The sequence below is a fragment of the Lathamus discolor genome, chromosome 6 (assembly GCF_037157495.1).
Source record: "Lathamus discolor isolate bLatDis1 chromosome 6, bLatDis1.hap1, whole genome shotgun sequence".
NCBI classification, from domain to species: Eukaryota; Metazoa; Chordata; class Aves; order Psittaciformes; family Psittacidae; genus Lathamus; species Lathamus discolor.
Window position 1 is genome coordinate 17,383,328 of NC_088889.1, and position 11,971 is coordinate 17,395,298.

The following is an 11,971-nucleotide window of genomic DNA, read 5'->3' on the forward strand; positions in this document are numbered from 1 at the left end:
TACGTTTCCCTAGCCTGCTTTTAAAAAATACCCGGTCAGTCTTGGCTGACAAGCAGACATTAAAGCAGTCATGGCACATGGAATATTTTAGTCCAAAAACTTACAAGACCAGTAAAATCACAAGCAACTGACTGTTTCCTACATCAGAAGGACCAAGGCAATCTTAAAAACATGCAGTGCTACAAACTTACCTGAGTGACTGTGAACAAGACAGGAGTTCGTGGAACATGAATGTGCAACCCAAGGTATTCCTGTAGGGCAAGGACATCTTCATCTCCCAAAACAACAGCAAATGGAATTCCTGTTATGACTAACACAGTGTGCCATGCCCAAGGAACATGCCACAGGGTAGGGATATGCTAACATTGTTTGCACGGTAATTTGGCTCACCCTCCTAAGTGTTCTATAACATGGGTAGGTCTTGAGCCTTGCCTACAGCGGGAGTTTAGCCACTGGTATAAACTATGTCTGGAGGATTGTTCTGGCATGCAGATTTATCCTTTGATGAAAATTGCCATGTAGGCAAGGCTCTTCACATAGTTGTTCAAAATCTCCATGTTAAAACTTTTACATCTTACTTCCAGACTTAGTTCTTAGCTCAGACAAAATTAGAAGCCAAAAGTTGGGGCCAAACTGAGCTATTTGCATAATACACAGAGGTATGCACACAGAAGAGGTTTCTCTGGTAAGATGCTAACTGACAGCGCTTCCAGATGAACTTCATTTTGAGGGCTCAGAGAACAGCTATAAAAGTGAGAAAAGCTGAAAAATATGGGATTTTCAGTGAGAGACTGAAGGCACTTCTTGATGCAGGCTATTAAAGAAAGGGTGAAAGAGTGACTTGATCTGAGTCTCAGTACCAGTGCAACAAGGAAACACAAGCTGTTCAGGGTAGCAAAGGTGTGGCTAGTAATGCACCAGTGGCTAATAATTGCAGCTGAACAAACAAAAAAAGGTCAGTAGTGACATTTCTTAAACAAGTAATTAGGCTTTGGGAGAAGAGGGCTGTCATGGATCTTTTCTCCCTGATGCTTGTCAAACCTAGATATCTACCTTAAAGATACTCTGGAATTGAAAAATAATTCTGGGTGCAATAAGACAAAATCCAGATCCCTGAAATGCCAGGATTTAGTTATATCTTCCCACCTATCACTAACTATAGCTACTAATAAAGTTAAAGGTATGACATATTTTGACTCTACAGGTGCTCTAATCTTTGTTTTACTTAACCTTGTGCTGAGCAGGGCCACACAAATTGGCTCTAACAGTACAGTTATCTACTGGTACCATATCTGTACTGCACCACTCAAATTGCTGCATCTCATGGAACTGACTGGCATAGACTGAGTCCACAAATTAGAATTCAGGCTTAACACTCCTCTTACGAAGAAAACCAGCCAAACTTCCTATTTCCTTGCATAAACATCAGCAGTCAGTTGGGAAGCATGATGGACAGGGTGCCTCCATTGGAGCTAATAGCATTAACCTTTTTGCCCTCCCCATAGCACATTTCACCCGGTAGTTTCCGATGGCTTATTTACATCAGATAGGGACTCTTCATCACCATGTGACATACATAGTTTTAAAAATTAGGAGTTTCTTATCACTTAAGCTGACACAAAAAATCAGTTGCCAAATTGAGAATGATGACCAAGTATGATGAGAACCATCTCACTCTGCAGAGAAGCAGGACAACCCTACATTTTGAGCTGCAGAGATATAGCCACCAGATGCTGTATCACAATGATACCTGCAGGGAACAGGTAACTACAGGTTTACATCTACAAGTAAAGGATACCCTTCTAATCACCAGAGAGCTTCTAGAAATGGTGCTGTATGGGATCAAGCCCGTTCAATTTTGAGAAAGTGTGAGGAACCTCCTGGATTCAGTCTCTTTGAGTGAGCTCTGTTCCTCAGAAGGATGCGCTCTTTTGTTCCTCAAAAGGATATTATGAGCCAAGGAGGGTGATGAAGTGCTGATGTGGTAAACAAACACTGCCAGATAGAGATGCACATGTCTGTTTAGGAAAACAGCATGTTTTCAAAACAACTCTCCCCTGACTTAAGTAGGAAGTACAAGGGTCCCATGTATCTTCTGTTTCTGAAAGCTGTGTTACTAACAGCCTCAATATTTGCATTGAATCACAGTCCATTAAGATCATTTCAGCCCACCAAGAACTGAAAGCACGCACATCTAAATATTTATAAGAGAGATACTCCCTCCAGGTTCATTTTCCAGCAGCCTCTTCCAGTGCTGGCTCTCCAAATGGCCAACTCTTCCAGCAGAACTGTTTCATGCGCATCCATCTGCTCGCTTTGTTCAGATAAACACACGTCTCTCCTTCTAACCATGTGGCACTGACTCGTCTCTGCCGTGTGCATGGCTAGTGGGGATGCCCTGCAGAATCTTTACTGTGAGTCACGTAGAGAACCCAGCTGGGTATCTGGAAGCCCATTTGGGTTTACAAGTTAACAGGGTGTGGGAAACTTTTCTTTTAAACCAATCCATGAAGCAAGTCCAGTATGGAATTACTGAGTTAATAGACATGAATAGGCTGCCTGTCATTTTTCACAGAATCCTTTCTGTGACTGAAAACACCAAGTAATAAATGAACAGAGAGACTGAAATCCACCCCCCTCAGTTTCTCTGAAAAGCAGTTTCACAGAATGTGAAAGGCTGAATCAGATTGGCAGCATGCAGAAAGCCACTGCCACTGCTGTACATGCTACTGGTCAGCAGATAAACAAAGCAATCCAGTTTCCAGGGCTGTGGAGCCAGCAGCAAATTTACACAGCCATCTTTTTAATAGCTTTGAAAAATAAAGGAAAACAAGGCACAGTCATTTCAAGCTCCATTAGAAACAAGAGTGAGAAAAATCAATGTTTGACAAATAGGAAGGGACAAATTCTGGATAAAGAAATACTGCTAAGCTTAGAAACATCTGTGTTTTAACTGGCAATCAAATAAGCAAGCAATCAGATGCCTTTGAAATACCTATGCACTTTAATGGCAGGAGCTGTTAAAATATATTGAGAGTCCATCATTAAAGGAAACGGGACAAAGCTGTTGTTGGTAATTACTGTGTCAGTCAAACATACCTGCAGTGGGGATAGTTTTGCAGTCCTTGCTCAATACATCTGTACCATCAGTTCTCTACTGATAAAAGCCTGTTTACGATTGTTCCCAGTTAGCTATTTAAGCTTTAAATGTGTACTTGGATTAGGAATGCATTCTGTCCATGTTAACTGATTCATATACTCAGACTAATTTAGGTTGGAAGGAATCTCTGAATATCATCTGGCCAACCTCCTGCTCATGAAATGTGAAGTGAGGTACAGAGAGGGTACAGAGCTTACTTTAGGGGTGCAGGGGAAGGGGATCAAGAATGGTCATATCTCTGACCCAGCATCCTATCCTCTCAGCTGCAGGCTGCAGTTACCATGCAAAAAATGAGGTCTGTCTTCATTGGTGAGACCTGAACTGTGACAACTTGGATTTCCAGGAGCAGCGAGTCTCATCCTTGCCAGAGACACACTGAGTAACACCACCTGCCATGGGAAATTTCTCTCCATGTGCTGGCACTTGTCACTGCCAGCCTCTGAACTGATCCTTGCAGTGGCATCCTGCCTGCCTTCCCCAGGTTGTGTCATTCCCAAAGTTGCCTTGGATTGCAATGTCAGGTGGGCTCATAGACAGTACATTTCCCCAGAGATGTGACTGCACCGTGTCCTGTTCTTGTCAGTATTCCCCAAACTGTTTTTAATGCTCAGTACACCTAATGAAGTGTAGCCCACGGGTAAGTACTACACAAAGCCATGAACAGGGCTGTAAAGCTTGCCTCAAGGATCTCCCCTTTTCCTCTTTGTTTTGCTCCTAGTTGTGGGAAACTCACTATGTGAATTTTATTCAGCTCCTTGACATTTATGCAGCGCCCAGAGTCCTCAGCTTCTTTACGGTGCTTACCTTTTCCTTTAGAAAGTCAGCAGAACTAACCTCTTGGGATGAACTTGTGTTGCAATACTTTACAGAAAGCACACAGTGTAACACGTTTGTTCCTACAGCTCCAGGTGTCTGTGGTTTGCTAGCAGCACATTCCAGCAGAGTAGAGCCCCTAGATAAAAGGCATTTCTATATTATTTGTAAATCTAAATCTAACAACCTTGGATTAAGCCAAATACAAAATTAAATACAGTTTAGCCCCCCTTTCCCTTGTCAGATAACTGTTTGACTGCCTTTTTGTGCTTTCCTGAGCTCCAGCCCTCAGTCCAAGAAGTGATTTTACTACAACTGTAGCCAGTCACTGCCATGAGACCATACAGTATTCCTGCTCTATGGAGGGAAGTTTACATCCTCCCCCACCCCAGAACAAACACAATCCCTTCACTTTGCAGTGCCAAAAATAGAAGCATTGGTATTTAAATTGCGAACAATTGGATTTGGCAAACAATCCCTATGACTGCACCCTTTCTGAATCACGGGGCTGAGTCATTTCCCTCACCTAAGCTGCTCTCTTCCCCCGTGCAAATTGCAGGAGCAGGAAGAAATACAGCACTAATGTTCTCCCATTTGTCTGTCTGTCTGTCTTCCCATCATCCCCATCCCCTGCAGCCTGCCTTCTCCAGGCCGAGCTGGTGAACTATGAGCGAGTCAAGGAGTACTGCCTCAAAGTGCTTCAGAAAGAAGGAGAGAACTTCAAGGCACTCTATCGATCAGGAGTGGCATTTTACCACCTGGGTGACTTCAACAAGGCCCTCTACTACCTGAAAGAGGCGAGATCCCGCCAGCCAACAGGTATCAGGGGGAGCGGGGATGTGGCTTTGCTTTCAGTGCTTTTGCATTTCTTTTCACCAGCCTTAGTAAGTCCCTGACTCAATTGCATTGATTTCCACAGGGATGAGCATGACTCACTGTATCCTTAGCTCTACTCCCCTTCAAGCACTCTCATGCAGTGCAGCATGGTTTCAGTGCCCAAAGATTAACCATTGCTGAGGCTGCAGCACAACCTGGAAGATAACAGTATTGCTGGAATGCCTCCTGTGTGGAGAGGATCCTACCTCTCTTTCCCTCCGCTGTTTATTTTTAAAGAAGAAAGCTGGAGGGGGATGAGTGTATCCTGACCATTACATTTTCTAACTCCAAGAAAATGCTTTTCTCCTTAGCAAAGCTAGGAGAATATTTTTAATTCTCAATAGCCATCCCTTCCACCATGTCAATAAAGGGCTAGTATTTGGCTTTGATCAGAGACAGACATTTACTCACAAAGCATCCATCAGGACACTTCAACTTTTGCTGTGAAATCAGACGCTTGCCTGTTCAAGTATCTGTCATCTATGTGTCAAAACCCAGCAATTCATTTTGGGACAGCAAAGAAGTTATACATTCAAACAACTTAGCTTTATGCTAACAGGGGGATAAAACCACACTATGGTTGAAACCATTTCTGTTGAAAGAAAGGAATTTTGTAATACTCAAGTAAAAATTAAAGGATCGTAAGGAAGGAAAACGGAAGCCCCAGAGTGCAGCTTTTCCACCTGAACCCGAGAGAGAAAAGTGAGAACTGGGTGTGAAACAGGAGTGAGCCTGGGTCCTGGCAGAGCACAGTGCAGTTTATGTTCATTGAGCTAGAGCAGACAGGGAAGGATGTCAGAGCTGAGTGTGCTCTACAATGCTACAGGCATTGCCCTTTCAGGGCTCCTGTGGTGGCTGCGCCGTGGAGCAGCACCAGGGAGGGTGCGCTTAGGTGTGTGCTGGGATCTCCTTCCTCTTCCACAAGGGTGCTTGGTCCCATCTGCTGCGCTTGGCCATGGGCTCCAGGCAGTCTGACAGCACAGCTGTACACCCCACAGTCCCTCAGCAAATGTGCTCAAAATCTCAGTTTAACCTATTTTAATTTACAGTGCACCCTTCTGCTTTCAGCCCTTGCCAGAACCAGGAAATGAAGAAGCCTATGCAGTAGAAAAATAGTCAGTGGAAAATAGGAGTTGTCCAAACCTTGAGGTTCTGACTAGGCTCAGATGTGAAAAAGTCCTTTTAGCCGAACTACTTTGCTTCCATTTTTAAAATCTGTATTTCTGTGCTCCCCCACCCCCCACACCGCGTGATACTGTTTATTTGGTATTCCACATTGCTTCTTGAAATAAATACTAATTTATGCAACAGCAACAGCTTCAAATACCACAGCTTGCTACAAAAACATACCAGAAAGTATCCCCAAAGGCCCTTAATGTATACAGAAAACAGTTCTGGCCTTCAGCTCCCCATCAGAGACTCTTCACTGTTATCGTTAGACCAGTAAAGGCCATTGTTCCACTGTTTTATTTATGATTATGGAAAATTTGAAGGGTATTCAGGGGAAAGAAGTGAATACATATGGTAAGAAAGGATGCGGCTGTTAAAACACAGCAGTAGGGAGCAGGTAACACTATCAAGAATTATTTTGTATCTGGAATAAGCCAGCATCTCCAGTTTCAGTCTCCATCTGCAAAATGCAATTGTTTTCCTTTATCTGAGGTTTCACTAGGCTCACTGGTGAAAGCACTTGGTTATTATTACAGGCATGTTCTATGTGGTTTTTTTCTAATAAGGAATGATTTTGGCACAAATTACTGGCAGTTATTCTCTTTGGTAGGGGAGATTTTAACTGGTAAAGAGGAATTAGCTAGCAAAGAGTTTTACTGTTCTAAAGGGCTGTTGCCACAGCAAATCCCTTATGGCTATTTACTGTCTGTCAAGGGTGAAGGTTGAGTTTGGACTGATTTCTTACGCTACCTCCAAACAAAAATCACAAAAACTAATGGGAATAACACAAGATAGTTGTATAACCCTCCTTAATCTAAGGGAGAGGGAAACTGCTGTTAAGTTGTGCAAAATGTACACGCAGCCCTCCATGAACTCTGTGTTCAGAGGCTGATGCAGCATGGGCAGCCAAACATACTCCTTACCTTCAAGCCTCATTCAGCTCTTTTCCACTGGTGGGGCCACATTTTGTTGAGGTAGGTACTGACTGAGATTGAGACTGGACCATCAGCTGGCCTGGTAGTATCGAGCACCCAGTTAGTCTCTGCTGGCCCGGTGCTGAAAGCTGGTGTTCAGACATCACATGGACTGCACATACAAGCCAGGTTTCCCGTGCTGCATAGGGCAGGCTCAGAGCCGACCTCAGGAGCTGCCTTCCTGAACCCCTGCGACTCAGAAGTCCTGGGAACAAAATCCAGGCCACAGTGTGTGCGGCACAGATAAGCAACTGGACTCTGAGGCCACAGGAAGAAGCTGAAATGACCTTTAATGGCAAGAGGCCACTCTGCATAAGAACACAGGCACAGTCTTAAGAGCCAGGAGACATGTTCCCATTGCAGCTTTGCCAGCATCTCTTTGTATGCATCTGACCCCTCATCTGAGTTGTCCTTACCTGTTATTTCCACATTAGCAGAAGGGGATCGCTTCTCCCTTACTGAGAGATGAGTCTTCATGAACACTTACATGTAGCTTTGAAATACTTCTGCAGGCAGAGCTAGTATGATACAATGCTATTTGATGGAAGAGACAAAGACAGGGCTCCGCTTCTGTTAACAGGGTACTGCTCTCATTGGTGAAATAGTGGCCCTCAAAAAGAAAGCAAAACAAGCCAAAACCTGCCTGGGAGATTTATAATTAGCTCACAATGGGAGTATCTCCCACACTCTATCAGGCTACACCTTACTTTGCCCCTGGCTTCCCAGGCGTGTGGAAATCTCCCAAGTGAGTGAAGCTGTGCTATCAGCAGCTAGCTCCCTTACCTGCAAGCCAAAGGGAGCTGGCAACCTTTCATTCCCCAATTATGCACTGAACCCACCTCCACCCCAGCCAGGCACTGAGTCCCTGCAGGCCCAGGCAGGTGTGATTTCCTGTGATGCCTGTGCAGTTATCACTTATCACCTGTACCAGGCAGACGTTCAGCATGTGAACCTCAGCATTGGGGATGTGTACCCAGAGCCATCAAAGCCTAGAAGGGCACAGAGCAGAGAGGCTGCGTGGAGGCACAGGCAGCACAGAAAGACCCCCCCTGCCTGTACTGCTGGGAGTCAGCCACTTGCCTGCCATGTGCACTGATTTGATTTTAGGCCTAAAATTCAGGGCTACTCCTTCAGCCAAATGTCTTCACTTGGGGAGGATGCAGAGCTAAAACCAATTCTGTTCTTTAGAAAGCTGCTTTAGAATTTGCTGGGTTTGTATGAAATGCTACTGCATGAACAGCCCAGGATACTGCTGCAGCTTGTCTAGCGCAAGCAACAGTAGAACTTCTTGGCTCAGTAAGAATGCCCCTCATGGGGCAAGTAACTTAATCACTGAGTCACACCCTTGGGACTGACCAGGATGAGGCAGTTAACTTGCAGAAGACTCAGTAGGGAGGTCACAGCAGCATTGCCACAGCCCACTGCTACCCCATGGCATGTTTATGGAGAGCTCTGTGTGAGGGGAAACCCATCCATCTCCCATGGGTTTGTCTCTGGCTGAAGGCACAACTCATGTGTAAAGGAAACTCATGTTTATAGGAAACTTTGCACCCACAATTGCTTTGGTGGGCGCAGTAGCCACACTTGCTAGTGCTGGACATGTTACCAGTAATTTGTCCGTCTCTTTGAAAGCTCAAGCACCTCTCATTTCCCTGGTGTGGTTTGGATGAGGAGACAAGTTTGCCCTCTGACTGTGGTCTGCAGTGTACTTCAGATTGGCTTCTGAAGATCTAATAATGGACTAAGCTGGTTCTGGCTGTTTGAGTAAAGCTGGGAGGAAAGATCCATTTTAGAATCAATATATAAAGTGAAAGTGGATACTTTTTTGCTTGCTTGCTTCTGATACCACATGGATTTATCATTATGTGGGTGCTGTGTGCATGGGAAGTCACTCTCATGGTAGTAAAACAACATGATTTGAGAAAGGATTGGTCACAACTGCAGACTCAAGGGGTCTGTCTGGAGACAAATACTTGTTTAGATCACCCTGTGCTGCGGGGTGAACAGGTTCCCTCATTGCTGAGGCCAGGAGGTAAAACAAAACTCACATGTTCTGTGTGTTGTGTTGATGCGCTGAAACACTGGAAGGAAAAAGAGGGCTCAGCTTACCACTTGCACAGCTCTCTAAAGGGATGAAAGGTTCTCTGCTCCTAGGAACTTCATTAGGTAGAACAGACAAGGCAGTTTGCAGCATATAGCACAGGGCAAAAATGCAGGTAAGAGTGTCATGGTGGAAGGACTTCCAAATATGAAATTTAAGGAAAGCAAGGGTACAAAGAGACTGTGAAGGATGCTCTTTCAAATTCAACTCATCATAGAAAAATGTGAGAAGAGTGAAATAGGCTGTAAAAGGAATAGGAGGGTGAAAAGGCAGAGCATAACTACACAAAATGCTTGCATGCAGGCACTGAGGGAAGGGAAGCCAACAGGGATACTGTTCCACAAGAACAGGCAAGGATGACTTGGATGGTTTCGAATGTGTGAGTTCAACTGTGCTGACCAAAAGTGATCAGAGAGAAGGTAAAAACTAGCTGAGGCAAAATTGTGAGCAGCAGGCATGGGAAGCACAAATCGGACCAGGTTCTCCGAAACCAAAGCTGCAGGGTTTGGTTCAGAGCCCCTCCCAACAGATGCTGTTCCTGCAGGCAGTGCTGGAGCCATGTTGCTCCCCAGGCGATGCACCAAGGATGAAGGTGCAGTGTGTCTGTCTTCCACAGGGAGTTGTATCCACTGTACGTGTATGTGTGTGCTCTTTCCCTGCAGATACCAATGTCATACGATATATTCAGCTGACAGAGATGAAGCTCAGCAGATGTTCCCAGAGAGAGAAAGAAGCCTTGTGAAAATGAAGCCGCATCAGCTGAAGTGCCCAAGGCGGAACATTTCCTTCCCAGAAGCTTATTTGGTGGATTTTCCTGTTTGCTCTGCCTCATCCTCATCTCCTCACTTGCCCTTGATCTTCATTGAATCCCAGTTTGGAAAATAAAAGAGACTTAGACACTGGATACGGCTGCTTGCCCACCATGGTAATACCCCTTCCCCGTGGCAGGAGAGCACAACGGCTACAGCCAGCCTTGTTCCAAGACAGTGTCACACACCTGGAGTAGGCCATGCTGGTGACCTTTCTGGTCCTGAGCTGACTGCCTATTACCTATTTAGGGGAGCAGCTCCCAGAACAACAACTTCCTGACCAGGCAAGTTGGAGACAAACAGTTGCTGCTCTGAGTGATCACTGGAGCTTGGAAGAGCTGCGAAACCAAGAGTCACCCACCGGTCATTTCATAGGGGATGGCAAATGCCTTTTTACCATCAGTTCCCTGTGCCTGCTTCTCCAGTGTGTGTTATCTGCCTCCAGTGAGAGCTCACATGCTCCCAGTCTAATGCCAGTGAAAACTGTTTCTAAACATCCTCTTAATGAAAGCACAGAGCACCCTATGAAACCCCTGCAGAGCTGTCCCAGTGCCGGAGGAGAAGGCTGTGGGCTACCACAGAACAGTGAATGGACTGTGAGAGCATGGTGTACAGTGTGAGGGAAAAACTGTGAAATAATTCATTAAAGGCAAATAAAAATTATTAATGGGCAACAAGTCCTGGCATTGCTTTTCAAAGGGACCTCTTGAGTTCCCTGTGTCCAGACACCACTGTCTAGGGGGGTTAGCATGCGGTGGGGAACAAGGGGCATCTCCATTCTTATTGTGGATCTGCCAATGCCTTGCTGTGTGATCTTGGGCAAGTCACTTAGCCTCTCTGTGCCTCAGTTTCCCTGTCTGTACACCGGGGATAATACTACTTCCCTACCTCGCAGGGGTGTTGTGAGGATGTATTAGTTAATGTTTGTAATTAACAGTACAGTGATGTACAGTGCTGAGTATTACTAGTACATTGGATTGAGGTCTTGATTCTCCCACCTTGTGTTGGTGCTTCCTGTGTCCTGTTTTTGATTTTGTAGGACATGGTGCTGGCAGGGGAGGACAGGGCAGGGCCAACAGCTTTGGAGCCCATTTCAGCAGCCCTTAGGGCCTGTTTGGACCTCCTCCAGCAGTGTGATCACCCCTAAGAGCTCAGGCTCCTTGGCTCAAAGGTCCTTTTCTGAAACTGCCAGTAATGAGATCAGAAAGTGCCACAAACCCATTTCCAATGTGCCTGCCCCATCAGTGGCCCATGGGGACCTGCTCCCATTTGCAGGTTGTACATGAATGGTCTCATGCCATGGTGTTCAGTGTGAAGTGAGTGTACGCAAAGACACTTCACTTGGCCCTCAGCTGAAACATGGAAACTGAAACACAGAGAGCTGAACAGGCAAAGTTCAGCCAAGTGCTGCATGCTTTGATCCCAGCAGATGTGGTATCTGCATACAGTTGGCTATGGCATCCCACATTCCGGGTCTGGTATCTTGCCACATTTTTCTTTAGCCAGAATTCGAAAGAGCTGATAGAAAAACATCAAGAGAAAAGGCAGATTTCTGCCATCATCTTTGAAAAAAATGAAAACATATTCTTTAGGGCAGGTACACATCCAGCCCACGCTGGGCGTGGGGAGGGACCATCTTAAAGTGACGTATAAGTCTCTGAGATCAGGCAGACCTACATCAGTTGTGTGAAACTTACACTACCTGGGATGGCGCCAGAGGTTCATGTTCCTCGGGTGGTGGGAAGCAGGGGCTTTTCAAAACTGGGAACATTGTGTACAGCCCTGTGAAGGAAAGGACTGCATCCCGGCGGCAGCACAGTCACCTTCTTCAGATGGAGCATGGTTCATACATGCTAGAAACAGCAAACGCTCTGATCACCAGTACACATCTATGCGATAAAAGGGGCTACAGGTGCTGCTAGGACAACAATCAAGTTAAAGAGGAAAAATGAGGGCAATTCTATAGGTGAATGTTAACTAGACCACAATAAAAGGTTAGGCAGCGGTGTGCTTAGGTGCATGTAAGATGTACCTGGTACCGTATAAAACACAGAGCTAATAAGATTCT

General features: G+C 45.4%; 1 protein-coding gene across 1 annotated transcript in view; it reads left to right on the plus strand.

Annotated features, from left to right (window-relative positions):
• Positions 1 to 10,580, plus strand: part of TTC9 (tetratricopeptide repeat domain 9) — a 28,828-nt gene extending 18,248 nt beyond the window's left edge. The window contains exons 2-3 of the mRNA XM_065685637.1: positions 4,610 to 4,792; positions 9,757 to 10,580. Coding sequence (XP_065541709.1) covers positions 4,610 to 4,792; positions 9,757 to 9,836 — 263 coding nt within the window. The 3' untranslated portion in view covers positions 9,837 to 10,580. The remainder of the gene's footprint in view (positions 1 to 4,609; positions 4,793 to 9,756) is intronic.
• Positions 10,581 to 11,971: the final 1,391 nt, after the last annotated feature.